Here is a 22133-nt window from a genome sequence, read left to right on the forward strand (position 1 = left end):
AGGCATAATTCTGAACTAGGTTGAGGCAGGACCAGGGAAAAGGGATAATTATAATTTTACTGCTATGGAATATATCCTTTCTCTATTTGTTATCTGTAATACAAAAATTGATTCTCTAATGTGTCACAGTGGATGGAGAAGATGCCGTGAACATCATGACAAGAGGACCTTATGCACGCAGCCTCAGTATGAAGAACCACAGAAATAATAGGAATCAAGAGTCTTGCCAGACTGAAGAAAAATATAAAATCCAGATTAACAAAGAACAGAGAGAGAGAGAGCACTATTAAAGGGCAGTGACGGAAAGAGAGGATACATTTTTTGAGGGTACCCTTAACAAAATCTTTGTTACAAACAAACAAACAAAACCACAACACTGTATCGTTGCCAGGGAAAGGCCTAATTTGAGGTTGTAGAGGGAAGCCAGAGATAGTTTTATTCCTCCACTTGGTCAGTACCTTACCTAGAATTGTTAATTAATCTTTATTATGTGGATCAATAAGTGCATGAAAAAGGAATTTTATTAGGAAACCCTGCTTAAATAAAAAATGTCTGTTGGCACTATATATATATATATGTGTGTGTGTGTACATATATATATATATAGAGAGAGAGAGATCCCTATCCTCATGAATCTATATTTTTAAAAATACATTAAAAATTTTTAAAGGAGGCAGATAAATTATTCAGTATAATATTTGTCATCATTTTATGTCTCCGTATGCTAATGTTTTGGCACAGGTCATTGAACATAAGAACTTACTGTTGTAGTTACTCAGTAAATATTTGTTGGAATTCATATGATGTGTAAGAGGTCTTCAAACAAGTAACTGATTAATAAGAAAGCTAAGAGTTGTTAGGAGGTTTTTATATACCTGTCATCGTCTAGTCATTTATATGGATTTCTGTTTAATTCTCACATAACCCTCTTATAAATTCCCAAATAAATCCTCAGTCCTACAAGATAGATAACTTCTTCCCATTTTCTAGATAAGGTAAATGGAACCCATAGCCAATACCTTGAAGAACCAGACAATGAATATTAACTGCTTGACTCCAGGGCATGGTGCCCTTGACTGTGAGTTTCCATCTAACATGCACGTGCCTGTATGCATGTGTGCACCTCTTTTGTAATGATCTAATCTTAAGTTTCCCTAGTTCTGAAAATCAGGAATCCTATTTCCTTTACTTGATACATCTAGCTGTGAGTTGAAGTCATGGTAGCTTACAGGTTGACTCACATAAAACTTGTTTCTTCCTCAAGATTGAAGTATTTTCCTACTTCTCTCAATTCTACTTATCTTAAATGACTGCTTGATATTCGCTTTTAAAGGCTTTAGTATCTGTAAATGCAGATAAGTATTATTGGCAATGTTTTATTAGGTATTTCCTTTGATCTGGAAAATGTTACTAGTTAAGATAGGGAGTTAACATTAACTAGGTAAATATTACTAGTTAAGAATGAACAAAGAGGTAGTCGTCTGAAAGGGGTGAGACGTCATACAGTTATTAGAAAAGGAGTCTTCCTAAATGTTTTTATATTTATTTTTCTTAGAGGTGGATCATTATTTTTATTTTTATTTTTTATTCAAGTCCTTGATTAAAAGGCAGAGTTAACCTAGGGATAAAAATTTGAAGGTGATTTTTAATAGAATTTTTGACAAAGAAACTTTGGAAACCCGTTTGCATATATCTAAATGTACGGTTTTCTTTCACCGCTTTTAAATGCTTCTCTTAAATTAATGAGGGAATTATATCTTTTATTTGCCAAGAAAACTACCTTTCTTTTTGTAAACATACATATTTTTTATACCGTCACTCTGCCCTCTTCAGCTTTTTCATTGGCATTGGGTTAAAACTAAAGTGATTGCAGATTACAGAGGTCTCCTCATCCTTCCAACACTGATCCACACGAACCCAAATCCTTCAAATTTGTGTTTCCACAGCACAGTTACGTTTATAGCAAAATGTATTTCCTCCTTGGCAGTTATTTAAATCTTCCAACAATAAAAATTCATTTTTAATTTTTTAAATTAAAAAAAATTAATGTTTTATTTATTTCTGAGAGAGAGAGAGAGAGAGAGGGGCAGCGTGAGCAGGGGAGGGTCAGAGAGAAGGGAGACACAGAATCTGAAACAGGCTCCAGGCTCTGAGCTGGCTGTCAGCACAGAGCCTGACGTGGGGCTCGAACCCACGAACTGCGAGATCATGACCTGAGCTGAAGTCGGACGCTTAACATACTGAGCCACCCAGGTGCCCCTATTTTTAATTTTTGAAAGTGAAAAATAACTTGGACAGCGTTCCCAGCCTATGTAGTTTTAGTGTCAGAATTCAGATGTGCTGTGCTTTCCCTAATTTAAGGAGGAATGATGAAAGAGGAATTTATTTTTAACTGAAATAGTACATAAAAGTAAATACCAAGAGAAAAATTCCACAGTGGATTCATTTATACTGATGGTTATTCCTCAGCTTTATGTTTAAAAATTCATTCTCTTAAGTTTAACAAACTTGTTTAAAAATGCGAGAAGCTGGTGTCTAAGGAGGCTCTATGTATAACCTACCATATTAATGTAATTTTACCTTGTAATAAAACTCAATCTGACTTAATCACCCTATTAGTATAGCTGTATTTCCCTTGAAAAGTAAGTCATCTTGTGGTGCCCCCATGAGTGTGCTCTGGGGCCCTGACGCATGTCCCCGCACAGTGTGGGAATCCAGCTCTGCCCTGTGCAGCCTGCTTGTGACTAAGCAGCTTAGTACATGCTTCTTTTGAGGAAAAAAAGGTGATTCCCCTCATGTAAAGCACAAACAGATTGAATTCATAGTATTAAGTAATTTTCACTTATTTGGGGAGATAACATTCAAATTTAAGGAATTACCTTTTTAGAATTCTATGGCCTTGGTGAAAAATTAGATTTGACAGATAGCCCCCTTGTTGTTACAGAATGATTTTGAAAGTGTTACTGAAATGAATGAAATTATGGATATTTGAAAACTGTTCTTATATAATATTGTGTTATATTTTTCCTGAGAGCTTCGGTATCAATTTAATTACTTGATTAAAATTTTTGTGAGGAGTCTTAAGAAAGAAAATCTGATACTTCAGCTTCTTTATATAAAATCACATGCCTCATGGTTAGTGGAAAATGAGTAAGTTTGAATTTTGACTTTTTTCTAACTACTCCAAGGCTAAGCTAAGCATAGACAACCATTTCCCTTGCCAGTGATTAGTTTAGGGGTGGCTATGACCTTCTGGCTAATTAAATCTAATGGGAAAGTCAGCCTGTGGGCTTCTGGGAAAGGTTTCCTCACTGATAAGAAGAGATAACAGAAAGAAATGCTTCTTTCACTGGGCACTGCTGTGTCTTCGTGTGGTATGCTGAACTCTGGCAGCTTATTTTGTGACCATGAGTAGAGGTAGCTAAGGACAAATCCGACAAACTCAGGACAGCAAAGCAGAAGGAGAGCAGATTCCTGAGTCCTTAAAGAAGATGTTGAATTAATCAGTCCTGAACAATTCTACCTTGTCACTTTTGCACTGAGAGAATAACTATTCCTTATATATTAAACACCCTTAACTGATACAGTTAGTCTTATTCCTTAGTTACGGATAGTTTCAAACTAAGTTAGAGTCAAGACTCTTAAGTGTCTATAGTGTAGGCTATCAAATGTATTTTGAAGAGCCCTCCCAAGTGATTCTTAACACCTTGTCCTCTTTCTAATTCTTACTGCCCTCCCATTGAGAATCTCTGGAGCAAGGTAGTTATGAGATTGAATTAAGAGGACTTAATGAATGACTGATTTTATTTGGGAATCAGGAAAGGGAAGGAGTCTAGACAACCACTGTGTTTTGGTTTGGGTAACTGGGTAGATGGTGCTGCTGTTCTAGGTGATAAGGACTACAACTAAAAGAATTACTTCAATTTTGCACATTCTGAAATCGAAGTGTCAGAAATTGATACTAGGGAGTAGTTAAATATATAATCCTTGAGTCAGAAATATCTAAACTATAATACTATAAGATTTGGTAGTTGTACTGGAAACATAGGTGAAAATGAAACGGACTAGGCATTTATCCCTTATTGGCATGGAAGAGAACTTTAGAGGCAGGGAAAGAAGTGGTGGAGAAAGGAAAAACAATTACTGATGTCAACAATGACTCATTTCATCTTAGATTTTTTTTGTTAGATTTTTTTTCTCTGAGATTCCAGGACCTTTGTAATGATTGAACTTTCATTAGGAGGTAAACTCTACATATTTTAGTTTTTTTAAAAAGTAGATTCTTAAATGCTTCCCCCCCTTTTATTTGATTAATTTATAATGCTGAACAGTAGCCTCATGGGATAAAGAGTTAATAAACCGCTCTAACACTAGCAGTTTACTCTCTTCTCTTATTTGACTGTAATGCTTATTAATATAAATCTGGGATATAGTACCAAAAACACCCACCCCAATGTATAAATTTTCATCAGTCCTTATTTCCAGTCATTTAAAGGATTGTAGATGTGTTGTTTTTAGGGCATATGTATGTATATGTGTTATGCCCTTTGTTTTTGCTATTCATAATTGTATATTCTACGTCATTCTTTTGTTATTACTATATTTTAACACTTGACATTTTAGTCAATGTGTTCTTTTGTATAAAAATAAAATATTTTAGAGACTTAGGATGATCCAGAAAATTCAAATAATTTTTCTTGGCCAAGGAAATTAGGTATTTCCTGAAAACAAAGCCTGTAGAAAACAGAAACATAGCTTTGGAAGAGTATGATCTTAAATCTTTCACATAATCTATGAATCCCAATCCAGAACTGTGTGTGTGTGTGTGTGTGTGTGTGTGTGTGTGTGAGTGATATCAAAATCACTTTATGATGGAAGTATCAGACTTTATGAACACTTCCAATTCATATAAAAGTATAATTTTCAATTAACATTATTGCTGAAAGGATCCAAAAAAACCCCATTTGCATGTGTCTTATTCCTCCCTTCAACTCTCTCTCTCTTTTTTAACTTCAGTTTGAATAGCACCTGTAATTAAGGAAGAAAACCGAGCCCTGGGAGCTAGGTAGGACTTTCAGCTATTGATCTGTGTAAACCCAGCTTATACTGTCAGGGGAGAAACAGTCAACTGCTGAGTTGCTTTGTCACTGACATAAGCTGAGAGAGGATTTTTTTGTCTATACTGTTTATACACTAGTCTATAGACCTGCTGGCTGGTTGAATTTTAAAGAGTGCGGAGGTTTAAAGACTTGTCCCCTGAGGGATGCTTCTGCCAGTTGGGAAGCGAGCTGAGGCTGTTTTGCAGAAGTGTGTGCCTGTGTGTTGCGTGTGGAAGGAGGGAGAGGGAGGGTGTGAAAGATGGAGCAACTAACTGGGAAACATTCTTCTTAATTTGAGTCTTAAAAAATTGATGTGAAATATATTACTGATTTGGGGATATTTAGAAGCAGACAATGAGTTTGGAATATCTCTATTGTTACAGAAATTATATGAACTTTGGGGGGGATATCAAAACAGTGTTCATATGCGGAGTGGGTCTGGTAAATGGTTTCACTTCTGTAGCACAAGACAAGGGTTAGATGGCCAAATGAACTGTTTTCAGTTTTAGTTATTTAAATTATTTCAGCTTTAGTGGATCTTTTGATTACATTCAGCAGAATGTTTTCAATAGTAAAACAGCTTTTTCTAAATATGGAGTCTGTGCTCATATTTTTAAAGGTATGTGTGCATAAGCAAGCCAGGGTACCCTGCCCTAAAGGTAGAAAATAGCTTTTTTACATGATGTTTTTCTTTCTGCTTCAGCGTCTTAAAGCTCTTGAAGCTTTCTTAGGTATTGCCATTGGAATTTTACAGTGTTATATTATTAATTAATACCTAATTGCAGTCTATAGTTTACAAGAACTTAATAGATTCTACTTTAAAATACTCAGTATTATGTTTCTGTAGAGCTTTTAAATATTTAGATATTAATATTTTCTCTGGTTGTATATTTTATTGGTAAAGAGGTAGTAGTTTTGATGGGGCGACTGTTGCATGAAGATAGTTGCTTTTTTTTCTTTTTAATAAGAAACATTATTATAAATCTCTGCTTTGTCTTGTAAAAATCATGTGGCTTTGAACTTATCTTTAATTCTAAAGTTTAATTTTAGAATCAGAGTTAATATTCAGTTGTTTTTCGTTTATAACGAAATAGATCTTTTTGCCAAGTGTCTGACAGTTATTTGTACTTTATTATGATTGTTAACGTGTATGGTTTCCAAAAGCTTTTAAAATTATTTTATAATGACTATAAAATTACTGCAGGTTTCAAAATCAATAGGTTATTTTCTGTGCTCAGTTAAAACATCGATTTTCATATGAGGCAATTCATAAACCAGAGTACATAGAATAGAAGCTGTGTTGTTTTAAAGTCTTATTTTTAGATACACATTTTTTAAAGAATGTTATTTGAGATAAACTTGATGTTACTCTTGTTGAATTCACCAAGAAAAACATATAAATGTGTTTCTTTATCTATAGAAAGCCTTTTTTTTTTTTTTAACCATTTTACTACGGGACATGTAGAGTTGTTTTACCTCTCAGAAATTCATTCTGCTGCCAACTTCATTCCCTTTTCTCTGCCTGCATTTTAATTGAAACAACATTTATATTTTTGAGCCAGAATCTGTCAGAAGTCCCTGTGGCTAGTCTGTGGTACAAGTAGCAGCAGACGTAGCTTACCCATATGGTGCGGTGCTTCTTGTAAAATCCATATGGCCTTGTTGAAGGGAATCCCAGCGGGGATGTGAAGGGTGTTAATACCCTTCAGGCCAGGCCTTTCCCTCCTGGGGTTTCCGTGGCATTGTCAGTGCAATCTGCCAAAGCACCAACTTAATTCCTTTTTAATAATCAATTATTTTAGTCTTGGAACCTGTGCTATTTTTCCTAAGGAAAAAAAAAAAAGCAAACTTTTCCCCCCTAGCAAATGTCTCAGAAAAAGTTTTAACTGCGTCTTTTAAAATATTCTAAAGCTTTTTTTGTTTTAATTTGCGTTTGCAGGAAGTACTACAGAGTGTGCCCAAGTTCTGTTTCCCCTTTGACATTGAAAGGTACAGTATAAGCCATCATTCAAAGTCACTTTAGCTTATCTCCGTGAGCACTTTAAAATTATTACACGTGTTTTCTTAATAAAAAGAAATGTACTTTCTCTTCACTGCTTCTAACCGCAACAAAAAAATTAAATAATATTTGGAAAGAAGTAGCCTTTTTTTACATCACTGTCTTTTGTTTTCTCTGCCAGTTAGAAGTCTTAAGGTTCCATTTCTTCCTTTTGTTCTTCAGGTACATATTGTAAGCACCTGCAGAAAAAAAAAATATTCCTGTGTCCTTAATCAGAGCCTTAGAATTGTGTCTTTTAAAATTAGATGTATATATCCTGGTTTCTATCTCACTTCACCCTAAATGAAAAGACCATCTGTGAGATATTGTAAAACCCATGACTAGTTGTCTCCCAAGAATAGCTGTATAGAATTAGTGCAATATTATGGAAGGCTGCAGGGAAACCCTCCAAGCAGTTTTGAAAAATCTCATTATGTTTGTATTTTACTGAACAAATACTGAATGAATAGAGTATTACCTGTGTAGTTGGAATTTCACAGAATATATGGGCCTTTGAGCCTAAAACCTATTGTTTTTCATGTAATTTTCACACCCTATTATCAGTTACTTTAAGAGTATGATACGATGGGTTTTAAAGCAAAATTTATTTTTGGAAAATATTTTGGCTAAAGTAAAGATGAGTAAAAATCTGAAATTGTACACTATTAAAGATAATGCCTTGTGAATGATGGGCTAATTGATACTAATAAATATTGATACCCCTGTTTTAGCTCCTTCTGAAGAGTGAACTGTGCTTGTTAAAGTTAAAATTTTCAAATTAATAGCAAAGATAAAATAAGAGATCTCGAAAGTATATTGTGAACATTGGGCACTAGAGGGCACATCAGGTACTAGAGGTTGTTTTTGAAGTTTGCGAAATTGTTTTCAAAACTGTTCTCTTACAGGCGTTCTTGGTAAATGTTCAGCACCCGAAATACAGTGTTTCCTGACCATTGAAGACAGTTTGTAGTATTGGCACGATAGTAATAAAGTAACTTACTTCTTTTTACATAATTCCTGTGGCTGTTTCAAAACCAAAATTTTCGGTGTGATAGAAGCAGATATTCATAGTTACTGTCTAATGGCAAGAGTATGGCCAGTAACAGGAAATGTATTTATATATTTCAAATGGTGATGAAGATTCAGTGTAATGGTTTACATTGCACCTTACACTGCAGTATGACACAGACTATGTATGACAGCCTGATACTCCGGTCACAGTTCACTTAATTCCTTATAGTAAGCTTTTCTATAGAAATTGAACTCTTAATTTGTGCTTGGAAATTTACTCTCAGGATAGGGTAGCTCTTGAAGAGAATGCTAAAGAAATGCCCATAGTAATTTTTATGGTACTTTACTGGGTGAGAATGTCAACAGAAGAAGCAATTAAACAGAGTCGGTGGTGGCTGCCATTGGATTCAAAAGCAACCTGATTTGCTATTTAAGCAGTCTTGAAATAAAATCATGAAAGTCAAGGCTGGAGTTGAGCGGAATCAGTCATCGTGTCTCGGTTCTCACTTCCACGATCTCGGTGATAGTATTTTCAGACTTACGAATTATGTTGTAAGTACTTTTAGGCATGTGCCAACTTACGCTGAAATACCTTATGATTCCCTACTAAGGGGTTAGTCCATATGTGCTGAATTGCTCAGCCTGTACAACGTATTGTAATATTCAGCTCATGATTTAGTTTACACATTTCATACTCAATTTAGTTTTAGAACCTAGTTCTAGATTTGAGAACCAACTGATCAGGAAGGTGAAACCAGTGCTGCATGTGAATGTATTCTCGCTTTGCTTTTCTTTAAGAAAATTCTCACACAAAAGACACATTAAAGTTTTATAATATTGCTGTATTTTAGAGTATCTCAGAATCAAGTTGGACAGCACTTTACCTTTGTACTGACAGACATTGAAAGTAAACAGAGATTTGGATTCTGCAGACTCACATCAGGAGGCAAAATATGCTTGTGCATCCTTAGGTGAGTATTTGTAGTAAACAAACCAAACCAAACCAAAACCGGATGTATTAGTCATTAACTGTGCCTTTCTTTGGTACTTTGTTATGCTTAGCATGCTTAAAAATATGTGTATAGTATTTTTTGGTTATTTGTTTTCTCTAGATCTAAGTAAGTTGAAAAATAATTGTATTTTCTGTATACAGTAGGCTTAAAGATTTATCAGAAACAGTAAAATTTTTCTTGAAAGAATTGGCTCCTTTACGATTAGCTTTTGTGGATTTGTTTTTGAAAAATTAAATATTAAGATGCGAGTTCAAATAATATACATTTCACCTGTTAAGTAAGATGCAAAAAAGTCAAATTAATACCTACTCTTTTCTACCACTGATCCAAAACTTGTAGTTTTGAAAGTTAAGTTACTGCTTTAAGGCAATGGCTATAAATGTGATTCTGGGGCAGAGATGTTTAGAGATGTTTTATTTGTCCATATGGTTTCTTAAGAGTTTTTGAAGATGTTTCTCATTTTATAAAATTTAGTAAATTTTTGCATAAAGTTTATGATTTCTTTTGCTAAATGGGAATGGCTGTAAATTCTGGTCTTGCACTTTCCAGTAGCAGCAATAAAACTGGAACTAAGCAGCAGGTTTGTAGTTGTGTCATGAATTTGCTAGTTTGTCACAAGTCCTACCTGTTCTGCTTCAATTGCTTACATCACCTGCTTGCCTCAGTATGTAGTTAAGAATGTGTCTCCTTTTAGCAGACCTAGGGTTTGAGGTGCTGGCTGCTGACAAGGAAGGGTCCTAAAAAGTAGCTTCCCTTAGTATGTCTTGATGAGTCAGAAATCCAGATGCATTTCCATAAAAATAAGATTCTGTACTGTGGTTATAGTACGGATTTTGGTCAAGCTTGATTCTACTCTGTATCGTTCCAATTTTAGTATATGTGCTGCCGAAGTGAGCACTGGTCAAGCTAGATTCTGTAGAAATGCTTGTAGGAGAAGAAATACCATTTGATTTACTACTAAAATATTGCAAAGAAAGCTCTGGTATAAAGTTGATGTTCATTTGCTGTTTAGCCACATCCATATCATTCTTTGAGGTTTAAGTTCTAAATTTACTCAGAGCATCTGTTAGAGTTGGAGATTTTTCTTCAATCTTTATTCGAAAGTAAATGCTTAACTGTTTTATAAGTAATTATGTTTTATCTGGAAGAGTATTACGCTTCAAACTATAGGCTGTGATTCTTGTAATTTAAAGCTGGTTGGTTGTGCATTGAGAGTGGAGGGTGACAGTATGGAAAATGGGTGGGGAGAGCTCCTTGCATCACTGTGTTGCATGCTGACGATTCCAAAGGGGAGTGTAACCTCATCCACTCTGCCCAAGACAGGTTTGTCCTCATAGAAAGACCAAAAGCTGTATATGCTTTCTAATTTTTCTCTATCTTAAATCTTTTCATTAATAAAGTCAAATTTACAGAAGAGTTTCAAGAATACTACTGTGAACTCTTGTATATACATCAACCAGATTCACAATTGTTACTATGTCTGTCTCTCTCCTTCCTCTATGTGCCTCTCAGTACATGTACACATAGAATCAAATTCTTCTTCTCTGTCTTTCTCTTATAGTTGTTCTTGTTGAGCCACTTGAGAGTAAACTATAGACATCATTTTTCTGTAATATTTGATTCAGGATTTTTACAACTTACCTCATTGCCTTTGAAATGAATTCCTGATACTGATAATTAAAGATGATGAACCTTTGTCTTTGTTTCGAACTTTTAAAATATCTTGAATACACCAAACCTATTCATAATTAGCAAACTGTTATTAAATGTTCAGAATAGTCCCTACAAATGTGTTTATAGAATAAACATTCTTAGACATTTCTGTTTAAATTTAGGAAAGCCAATATTACTTCAGAATGTTTACACAAAAAAGGCCTAGAGCTATTTGTTACATTTGTGAAAGACTGGTATAGTGTCCATATCTCTAAACCAGGGGCCATTAATTTGTAGAAAACAGATTCTAAGAAAGTTACAGTAATTGAGTTTTTGTTGTCAAACTTGTATATGTAGAAGAACACCTGAGTGTTGTAGTACTTTTTGGAGTAGGAATAGTTTTACCTGCAGAAAATAAAGTTGTATAAATTTAATAAAATAGTAAAGTCATATGTGCCAATAAAGAAAACCTTTCACAATCTGCATTACTGTTATTTTATCTTTAAAAAACATTCCTTTTTTATCTGTTCATTTATTTTTACCACGTGACAATGCTTTCTAGTAAATAAGAAATAGGTATCAAAGCTTTATAAAAAATAGGGGAGAGTCTTTAATTGACAAGTTTCTATTCTCCAGCTTATTTTTTCCTAGGAAATTTAGAAAAGACTCCCATCTCAAAATTTTAATGGCATAACAGAATCTTTGTCCTGAAAGGCAATGTGCTATATTGAGAATAGCCACTTTAGAGGATAGCCAGTAAACTAGAGAGCTATTTACTTTTAATAGTGAAAGAGAATAAAAATTTAGTGGAATTCGTCAGCTTATTGAGAAAATTGTTGGGGCACTTGGGTGGCTCAGTTGGTCGAGTCTCCAACTTTGGCTCAGGTCATGAGCTCATGGCTCATGAGTTTGAGCCTCACATCAGGCTGTGTGCCGACAGCTCAGAGCCTGGAGCCTGCTTCAGATTCTGTGTCTCCCTCTCTCTCTGCCTCTCCCCCACTTCTGCTCTCTCTCTCAAAAATAAATAAACATTTTTAAAAAGTTGTTATAGATAGGTAAATACCTATTTTAGGCTGTAATTAACGTATGTCTGTGAAAAGAATTTTAACAAATCTCTTGAATGCTGTAGTAAGGAGAATAATGGTGTTCTGGATCTTGGTTTGGCTATGAATTAGACCAGGTCTCCCCCCAGTTTAGATTTAACTTTATAATTATTGAAAGGAATGATAAAACTTTAAATGTACTAGAAGAAAATATCATTGGTTTTTAAAAATTACTGTAGTCATGAGTGCCTTTATATGCATTCCCTACTGTTGAATCTTGAGGCCGTAAAGTTTGGCATCTTTGACTTTATGATGATGGAAGCCTTTGTTTGATGACAACTATAATAAAGAAGTTAAAAATACCAATGAGTGGCACCTGCGTGGCTCATTCGTTTAAGTATCTGACTCTTGATCTCAGCTCAGGTCTTGATTTCAGGGTGGTGAGTGAGTTCAAGCCCTGCTTTGGGCTCTGCACTGGTCGTGAAGCCTATAAAAAAGCCAAAAACCAAAAACCAATAATGAACTGGTAGGAATATATTTACAGCCACTGTAACAGAGTAAATAGCTATGATATGTAATAAGTACCTATGAGTCAATGATGCAGAACCCAATAGAAGAATAAGTAAAGCGTTTGAATAACATTCACAGAGGAAATTTAAATAGCATGTACACCTATGAATGATGTTCGGCCTTACTAAAGGTGAAAGAAATGAACACATTAAGATTGACAGAAATGAAATAAATGAAAGAAACAGTAAGAGAGGAAAGAGACATGTCATGTATTGTTTCTGGAACTATAAAATGACATAACCTAAACTTAATGATACCTATCAAATTTGTAAAATCTCATACCCCTTAACTTAATTAATTGTAGCCCCAGAATTTTAAATCTCAGAAATATTCCCACTAGTCATCAGTAAAGTATGAACAGAGTTAGTAGAGCATGGTTTATAAGCAAAAAAAACAAAAACAAACAAAAAAAAACGGGACATAAAGGACCCTCAGTAGGAATTGATTAAGTATATTATGGTACATTCCTCAGTCTACCCTGGTAACCCCCCTTCCCTGCTAGAATGTTCTCTGTGTTTTTTTTATTCATCTCTTATTTTCCCAGTGTCTACAGTAGTGCCTGACACATAATGAATTCTTAATAGATATTTGTTGAATAAATAAATTAATGTATAAATGATGAACAGAGAGAATATTATTTATAAGGGAAAAATATATATACATACAGACTGACTCAGAAATGTTTATGATACATCGTGAAATGAAAAATTTTAAAGTAATATTTATGGTATGTTCTTATATTATTGAAGTACAATTTGTATTTGTATATATGTATTTTAAGAAGTAGTTAACAATAAGAAAGAGCATATATTAATGTATCATTGTATATATTTATAAAAAAGACTTAGGAGGATACATGTCCAGTTTTCTCTTACTTTACATACTTTAGCATTTATCTATTTTCTGCAATGAATGAGACATTTTTACCAGTTTTTCCTTGTTCTAAAATTCTAGGTATTAGAACTATAAATAGCATATAAAAATCAGTAGGAATTTAATCAGAGCATCTTTTGTCAGGTAAAATATATAGTCTTTTTGCAAGATAAGCGATTATTTTACTAGTGTGTTTTATGAAAGGCACTTCAAAGGAGTCAGTTGATCATTGTGGTATAGCAGAATTAAGAATGGAAAGGGTCGCTTCATTCTGTGCCCTTGCCTTTGAAATTTGGAGTCACAGTGTATGAAAGAATGACCTTAGGAAGAGAAAAAAATATTGCTTGTAAAATGACTTCCCCATCACCATCTCGGAGCCCAAGATTGGTGTCTTTCTATAATTTCAGTTACCAGGTGGTTGGAGAAATGCTGCTACATCTATAATTTATTTCCTATTATTTGTTTCTCTTCCAACCTGCTCATTTAATTTCATTGTCTCCTTAAGATGTAGAAGCAAGTTTGTTTCAATATAAAATCAAGACTTAGAATTTAACTAGTAATTTTCTGAGGTGAGTAGGGAAGAAAAGTAGAATTATCTAATGAACTATTCACAGAATTAGAGAGATCAGGCCTATTCTTTTGAAGGTCACGTGTTTTGTTTTGTTTTGTTTTGTTTTTTTTGGGGTACATGTGAAGCTTTGTTGTTGTTTAGTTTACTTTTTAATTATGGAATGTGGTGCTTGCAGGGGTTGTATGAGAGAATTGCCTATGCTGGTATTCTGAGTTTTAACTCTGGAGTAATGGTATTCTGAGTTTTAACTCTGGAGTAATGTTTGCATTCAATTTTGTGAGAGTGTCCTGATTTTCTTAGAATCTGGCCTTAGTTCTAAGGCTTCTTAGAGTTTAGCCTTTAATAGAGCTAAAATTTTAGAAAAATGACAGAATATTTGCATAAGCAAGAGACAGATATATGTCTTTAACCATGTTTTTCTGATAACAAAAGTAATATATTTTACTACAGAAAATTGGGAAGATACAGAGAAGTGTAAAAAAAGAAAATAAAGGCACTTGTAATATGCAACAACTTAAATTTTTGTATTTCATTCTTGGCTTATTTCTACAAGACTTGTTAAAATACATTTACAAATCTTCCTGTCAGGTAGCAAACTAAATAATGAACTATAGTCTTTAGGCAAAATTTGTAAAACAAATGAATGCAAGTGCAGCAGTTTATAAATTAGAAAAGTCGCAGTAGCTTTCCCAGTGTCCCTGTAAGGGCTAAGAGGTTTGCACATGCTCAATCTGACAGTTGGTCATTCACTTTTTTTTCCTTAAAAGTTGAGATTTAGCACAAAGATGATTTCCTTTCTGATTATAGTTTTTAAAGTTAGTTACATGTATCTTTACCTGGAATATATTATGACTTTCAAATATGGAAAATTTTCATACCTTGTCCGTGAAACTGCTGGGCAAAATTAGCCATTTTATTGAAACATACAATATTAGGTATTCCACTTTGTGATAATACTGGTTTTATTATTTATGGGTCATTCTCAATATTAAATGATTTAAGATTCTTAGGTAGAAGTTAATATTTCTCCTGTTGTTTTTATAATATCCTGCTAAGCACTTTAAATTTTTTCTCTTGTGATTAAATATATCTTCACAAAAAATCCTTTCATTTGTATTGCCTTCCAGTGGCTGTATTTTAACGATCTAAATTTTAAAAGAAAAATATACATGTCTCATGAGTTTTGTTGATATTGAATAGTTTAAAGTATTTCAGGTCCTTAAAGATAGTCATAGTGAAGATGAAATACATTTAAAGATGGTTAAGATTTTTAACACAAAGTAAAATCAAATTTAAAAGTTGATGTTGAATTTTGAGTTTTCAGCCATGGTTGTATTATTTAGCTCTTTTCCATGGCGTATCTTAACAAGAGTTCCAAAATATTCTGAGATACTACTAACTTAAATCTTGCCGTTGTTTGTATTTAGAATTGCTTCCATGTGCTAACAAAAATGCAAGAAATAACTTTTTCTCCCCCTAATTTGATTAACATAGATTTAGAACGATAAAAGTGTTGCCAAGGATTTAAAATGAAATGCCCTAATAAGGAAGACAGATTGATGTTTAGTGTTCAGGGCCTTTGTAGCCCCCTTCTGCCTTCCCCCCTCCACCCCCCGCACCTTAACTCATACCAAACTTGAAGGTTTCACACTCTTCCTCTGGGCAAATCCCTGAGAAGCAGAATGTTTCAATTTTACACATTTTGTGTCAATTTTCCAGACAGAAAAACAGCCTCTAGACATGAGACGTTTTTCTACGGAAAGGCAGTTTCCTTAGTTTTATTTGATTACTCTAAGTTAGGTTCCTGCTGATCACTTGGACTGTTAGTGGTTACCTGACTATTTGACAAAAAACATTTCCTTTCCTTTATTTAACCTTTGACTTTGGGATGTAAAAGTTTTATCAGCTCCTTAGTGGAAGCACAAGTGTGGGGGAAGTCTTCTTACTGCCACTAAATGGATTCATGACTTCATATATACTGTGTTTTGCCTTATGTCTTTACAAAAAAAAAAAAAAATCTCATAACTAAACTTGAAGAATCCCTTGCCTTTTAAACAAATAGTTGGTCTTAACGTATTTATTTTACATTTGTATGTTTTCAAGACTATGAGAGTCACAGTTATTCTTTGTTAGAGAAATTACATTTTTGGTTTTTTAAGATTCAAGTAAAATATTGTCATTATAGTATGTTGAGTACATTTTTTTTTAACTTTCTAGGATTTTTGTGGTTGGTTGTAAGAAAACAGATTTTGACTGTCTTTGGGACTATAAAATTTAGTGAAAAAATATTTTAACCTACAGTTTATCAGTTTAAGAGCTTATATATTAGTTAGAAATGGCTTTCAATATGTATTGTTTGAAAATTGCCTAAAAAGCCATAAAAATAAAAACACAAGAATAACATTTCCTACCCAGCATGGTAAGCTTATATAATTTACAATGTTTTATAAACCTGTAACGTTTATAATATGTATATGTTATTTTTACTATATATTTTGTCTGTAAAGTTGGCAATGGAATCCTGTTAAAATATTTGAATTATTGACGACGTTGTGTACTCCAGAGCATTTTCTTTGTCATATAAAAGAATGAGCAGGACTTCCTGTTGAGTAGTTGCTGCATATCAAAGATTCTGAATTCAGTTACCTATAGGGACCTGGAATGGGATTCAAATGAGATATACAGGTTAAGTGTCTGACAATTAGAAGTCACCACAATTAGTGTGGTGATTCAAATAGCACATGCCACATCCAAAGACTGGAGCCATTACACAGCTCTAGGTACTTGTTACAGTGTGAAACATGTGTATCTGGTATTGTTAGTTCTTTTGATTTTTAAGAGGAGCACGAAAACCAGATTTTTAAGTGAATTATCTCAGATTTAGAAGCTGGCAACTTAATTAAATGACAGGGATGGGTTGATCACATAAAATATGCCCATTGGACTAGAGATCGCTAGTCTGCAAGTCGCCAGTCTGCATCCTCTACTCTAGATGCTATTTTTGTTTGTTTTGTTTGTTTGGTTTTTTCTTTAGCAACAGAGTGTCCAAGCTTCCCTGATGTTTCTAGGAGCATGACTGGTTGTAGAATAGTTCCACTTGGATATGTGATGTTCTTATTAAAAAATGTGAATGATATTCAGCCTTAAAAAGGAGCTATTATCATCAAGAAACAGTATAGTTCACAAGTGCATGTTATGTGTAACTAATCACTGTTTTTTATGGCAAAGCTGGTGTATTAGGCAGTGCTGTAGAAATTGGAAGTCTGTTCCTCTGTCTCTCATGAACAAATTATATACAGAAAAAATGTTGACTAGACAATAGATAATGAAGTTATAAGTTCTCTTATTTGTTAAAATGTCATACTTAGATTGTTGGTAAGTAGACTTCTGTTATTTTGGGAGGGATCTTGTTTCATGTTGCAAGCAATGTCCTTTTCAAAATTTCTAAATTTTTAAAAATTTATAATGGGAAGGAATTACCAATACATTAGATGAAAGGTCTTTATCTGCTGGGAAATTTGTCTCTATGAACAAGATGTAATTTAAAAGATTCTGAACAGGGGCGCCTGAGTGACTCAGTTGGTTAAGCATCTGACTTCAGCTCAGGTCATGATCTCATAGTTTGTGGGTTCGAGCCCCGCGTTGGGCTCTGTGCTGACAACTAGCTCAGAGCCTGGAGCCTGTTTCAGATTCTGTGTCTCCCTCTCTCTCTGACCCTCTCCTGCTCACGCTGTCTCTCTCTCTCTCTGTCTCTCTCTTAGAAGTAAATAAAATATTTAAAAAAAATTAAAAGTCTCTGAACATTAGGTAAACAAAATTTGAAAGATAGAATTTTCTTAAGCAGATAGAAATTATAAATAGACTGATTTAGGTTTAAACTGGAATATTTTATCATAGTTTATTTAGCTGCCTGAAAATGTCTGGTCACTGGACTAGTTTATTCAAAGGTTGGATATTATCGAACTACGTGCCTACATTGGGTAATGGGCTATCTACAGTGGACCTCTGAGCAAATAGTGCTCAGTCAGATTGATCAGAGTTCTAATCCTGGTCTTGCCATTTGGTAGCTTTATGACCCTGAATATTTTTTTTTACCTTAGTTTAGTCAATTTTACACTATGGCATTATTTTAATAATTGTATGAGATAATACATACAAAGTACATAGCATGTTTATAAATATATAGTTAGTGCTTAAGAGGTTTTATTCCCTGCTGATCCAGTTATTTTGACATATTTAGAGTCTCTTTCTTAGATTTTTCTCTGTCCTCCTCAGATAGGCATATAACTGACTATTAAGTCATGTTACCCAAATAGAAATAACAGAGCATGATGGAGCCTTAGACATGACTTTGAGAATATCCCAATTAAATTTTGTTGCTGTGTTTTTTAAAAAAATAATGTTAGCCTGATTTATAGATGAAATCATATTAGAGATAGTTATAAAACATCATCGTGTCTAGCAGTGCTGTGAACATAATTGAATGTTGAAGTTGATAATTAAGAAAATGAACATGAGAACAAAATCCAGCGTATCCTGTGTCAAGAATGCACATAGCTTGGTACCAGGATGAAATTCAGTAAGATTTAGTATCCTTGGAGATTAAAAAAAAAATAGCAGTAATTATGTAGATACCAAAATACCTAACACAAATAAGAACTGTTAAATCTTGAGAAGTAACCGAAATATTAATCAGTTTCCTAATTTGATTTGTTTTATTTTCAAAATAGTTAAATAATCTTACATATAAATTGTATTTATCTATATAAATTAGTTTTTTATGACAAATTGTGTTTTAGTTCATCTTCACAATTTGAAAGAAAATTGGAATAGGAAGATAACCAATGAAAACTAATGTAAAGATGAGGAAATCAGAACATTAAAAACATATTTGCACTATTGGTGGGAAAACAGTATGGAGATTCCTCAAAAAGTTAAAAGTAAAACTACCAAAAAAAAAAAANAACTACCTATGATCCAGCAATTGCACTACTGGATATTTACCCAAAGAATACAAGAACAATAACTAAAAGGGATAATGAACCCCTGTGTTTATTAGCAGCATTACTTACAATAGATATGGAAGCAGTTCAAGCGTCCATTAATTGACTGATGAATAAAGAAGATGTGATATAAATATGTATATAATGGAATGTTACTCAGCCATAAAGAGGAATGAAATCTTGCTATTTACAATGACATGGATGGAGCTACAGAGTATAATGCTAAGTGAAATGAGTCAGTCAGAGAAAGACAAATACCACATGATTTCACTTATATGTGGAATTTAAGAACAAAACTAGTGGAAAAATAGAGATAGAGACAGAGAGACAGAGAGAAAGAGACAAAGCAAATTATAGAGAACAATCTGATGTTACCAGAGGGGAGAGTGGGGTGGAGATGGGTTAAGTAAGTGATGGGGATTAAGGACGCACTTGTGATGAGCACAGAGTGATGTATGTAACTGGTGACTTTATTGTATACCTGAAACTAATAGAATGCTTTATGTGAACTGGAATTAAAATAAAAACTTAAAAGACAAGCATACAAAACAAAAGAGTGTTAAGGTATTTTGTCTAGAAAAAGATTATCTTATTTTGTAATAACTTCTAATTATGATATATTTATGATCATTTTTATTTTTATAATGGACCAAGGAGGAAGAATTAGGGTTAAAAAGGTTTCACATTATTTAAGTAGGTGGAAATGACAATGTAAGGATTAACAGGTAGACATACAACCGTCTAAAATCAGTAAATTTTGCTTAATCTAAAAATTCTTGAGAGCAAGATAGAAACAGACCAGCATCCTCCTTGAATAGATTAGGTCTCATCTTATGTGAACATACAGATCTGAACTACATGACATATTGAAATTTTCCCAAGATAACACTTTCTTCAAGCCATTAAAAGTTGAAATATGAATATGAAATGCTTGCAAATGAAAGAAATGGCACTCTATCCAAGGAGCTGTGGTGTGCCTTAGTAGAAGGACATTCTCCATGAAAATTATTTCCTTTGAGTTATAAAGAGTGTAGAAAATATGATGTAATTTGCATGGTATTGAGATGATAATTTAAAAATAGTAAATTCTCTCTCTCTCTCTCTTCCTTCCTTCCCTCCTTCCCTCCCTCTCTCCCTCCTTTCTTTCTTTCTTTCCTTCTTTCTTTCTTTCTCTCTCTCTCTCTCTCTCTTTCTCTCTTTCTTTCTTTCTTTCTTTCTTTCTTTCTTGTGAGAGATACAGTAGTTTAACCATCTAAGCACTCGAGTTAAAGAATTGAATAATTTAAATATGAAAGTTGAGAATACCTATACTAATGTCTGATTTTCAAGTTTCCCAAAGGCCATAATCTGGTTGTTCTGTAGGCCTTTTTGTACAGTTTATTCTTGTATTTAACTGTTCTTAGTGGGATTAGATTTCTTGTCTCCTATATCTTGGCATTCCTCCTTTTTGCTTCACTGTCTCAATTTGTTAAAGCCATCCTTTAGTAGTTTCTCAAAAATAATGCAAAGGAGGTAACTGAAAATGTTATCAGTCTAGTCCCACCTGTGACTGGTAGTTTCTCTGGGCAAAGAATTATAGGTTGCAAAAGGGTTTAACCTCTGAATTTTGAAGGCTTTATCTTCTCACTTTCTGGGATTGCCTGTTTGAGAGGCTCAGTGGCACTTTGAATTTAATTCCTTTGTATGTTACCTGTTTTGTCTTTTTGGAAATTCTTAAGGTGCTTTCTATCCCCTGTTGTGGAATTTCACTGTGATATCCTGGTATGGCTCATTTATTTTACTCTTCGCTCAATGACTCCCTCATTCTGGACACCCATATCTAGGAGTTTTTCCAGTAACTTTTAAAAAAGAAAATGTCATTGCTGTTTTCCCTTTTTTCTTTTTTTTTTGAACTCCTACTGTTAGTCAACTACATGATTGAATTGAGACTGATGCCCTGATATTTTAATGTTTACTCTCCTATTATCTCTGTATTCTAGTTGCCAACAGATATTTCTGATTTGGTTTCTAACCTTTCTATTGATTTTAATTATTTCATCTTTTGTATTTTGAATATCTAAGAGTTTTTTCTGTTGTCTAAAATTTTTTTTCACTTCTTTTTAAAATTTCATTCTAATAGCATCCTGTTTTTTTATTCAGCTCCTAGGAATATTAGTTATAACTTTTTAGAGTTCTCATCTGTTGTTTGTATTGTCTGTGCTTACTTGGAATTCCTTTTATGTTTGTATTGATGTCTGTATTTCCTCAAGCGTCTAGTGGTTGGACTCATATTTAAGATAGAGGCACCAAACTGCATTAAACATTTTTGTGCATGCAGTGGTGGGTTTCATTCCAAAAAAAAAATAAGACCTCTGAAGGTTTTTTGTCTTCATTGAGAGATTTCTAGATCAGTGTTTCAGGATCCTATGATGGGGGGAGGTGTGCAAATATACTGGCTATTGGTCATTTTCCCTTCTGTTGGCACCTAGATTTTGGGGTTCTTTCTTTTGCTAAGTCAGTTATCATTCTTCATCTCCTTTCCGTCTTCACAAAACCATTTACCTGTGTTGCTCTCCATTACTTTTTTCTTCATTTCTCTTGTCCTCATTAATTTATACACCTTTTACTCATTTACTTGTCATTTTAGTGCCATTTTCAAAGGGCACAGAGATAAATGCACGCATCAGTGTGCTTGATTTAACTAGAAGTTGGTAGATATTTTAAAATATCATAGGCATCTTTGATATTATTAGTTATATTTATAATTATTATTTTAAAGAACTCTATAACAATTCTGCTGAATAAAGATACAATACTTAACTGTTCTTCTGTTATGACTTTAGGTCACTCTTGAATCAAAAAGCATCTTTCATAGCCATTAATAAATCAGATATTATATGAAAAATGCAGATAGAAAGTTGTTTTTCTAAGCTTTATTCATTGGTTTTTAAATTTTAAATTTGTTTATATACAATATTTATATATATATAATGTTAGGATACAATTATGTGGTAAAAGCATCACACTGTTTTCTTTTAGAAAGTAGCCTGTTGTAATACTTTTTGAAAAAAAAAAGAATATTTGTTAATTGATACTTAACTGCACTGATGTTTCTGTGGTTTACCATTCTTCTACGTGAAAAGCATATATTAAACAAACCTTTGAATAGATTTTAAATATACTAATATCTTAATTTGTTAATAAGTACAGGTTTTTTTGTGCACAATTGAATACATACATACATATTTTTAAAGCTTTTTTTTTTTTTTTTTTTTTTATT

The 22133-nt window shown here is 33.4% G+C and overlaps 1 protein-coding gene across 1 annotated transcript in view; it reads left to right on the top strand.

Moving 5' to 3' along the window:
- The window catches only part of DENND1B (DENN domain containing 1B), a 244586-nt gene that overhangs the window by 85247 nt on the left and 137206 nt on the right, over window positions 1-22133 (top strand). The window contains exons 4-5 of the mRNA XM_077775092.1: window positions 7039-7088; window positions 9000-9121. Of these exons, the coding sequence (XP_077631218.1) occupies window positions 7039-7088; window positions 9000-9121 (172 nt within the window). The remainder of the gene's footprint in view (window positions 1-7038; window positions 7089-8999; window positions 9122-22133) is intronic.

Source organism: Crocuta crocuta, unplaced genomic scaffold (genome assembly GCF_008692635.1).
Source record: "Crocuta crocuta isolate KB4526 unplaced genomic scaffold, BGI_CrCroc_1.0 scaffold207, whole genome shotgun sequence".
NCBI lineage: Eukaryota > Metazoa > Chordata > Mammalia > Carnivora > Hyaenidae > Crocuta > Crocuta crocuta.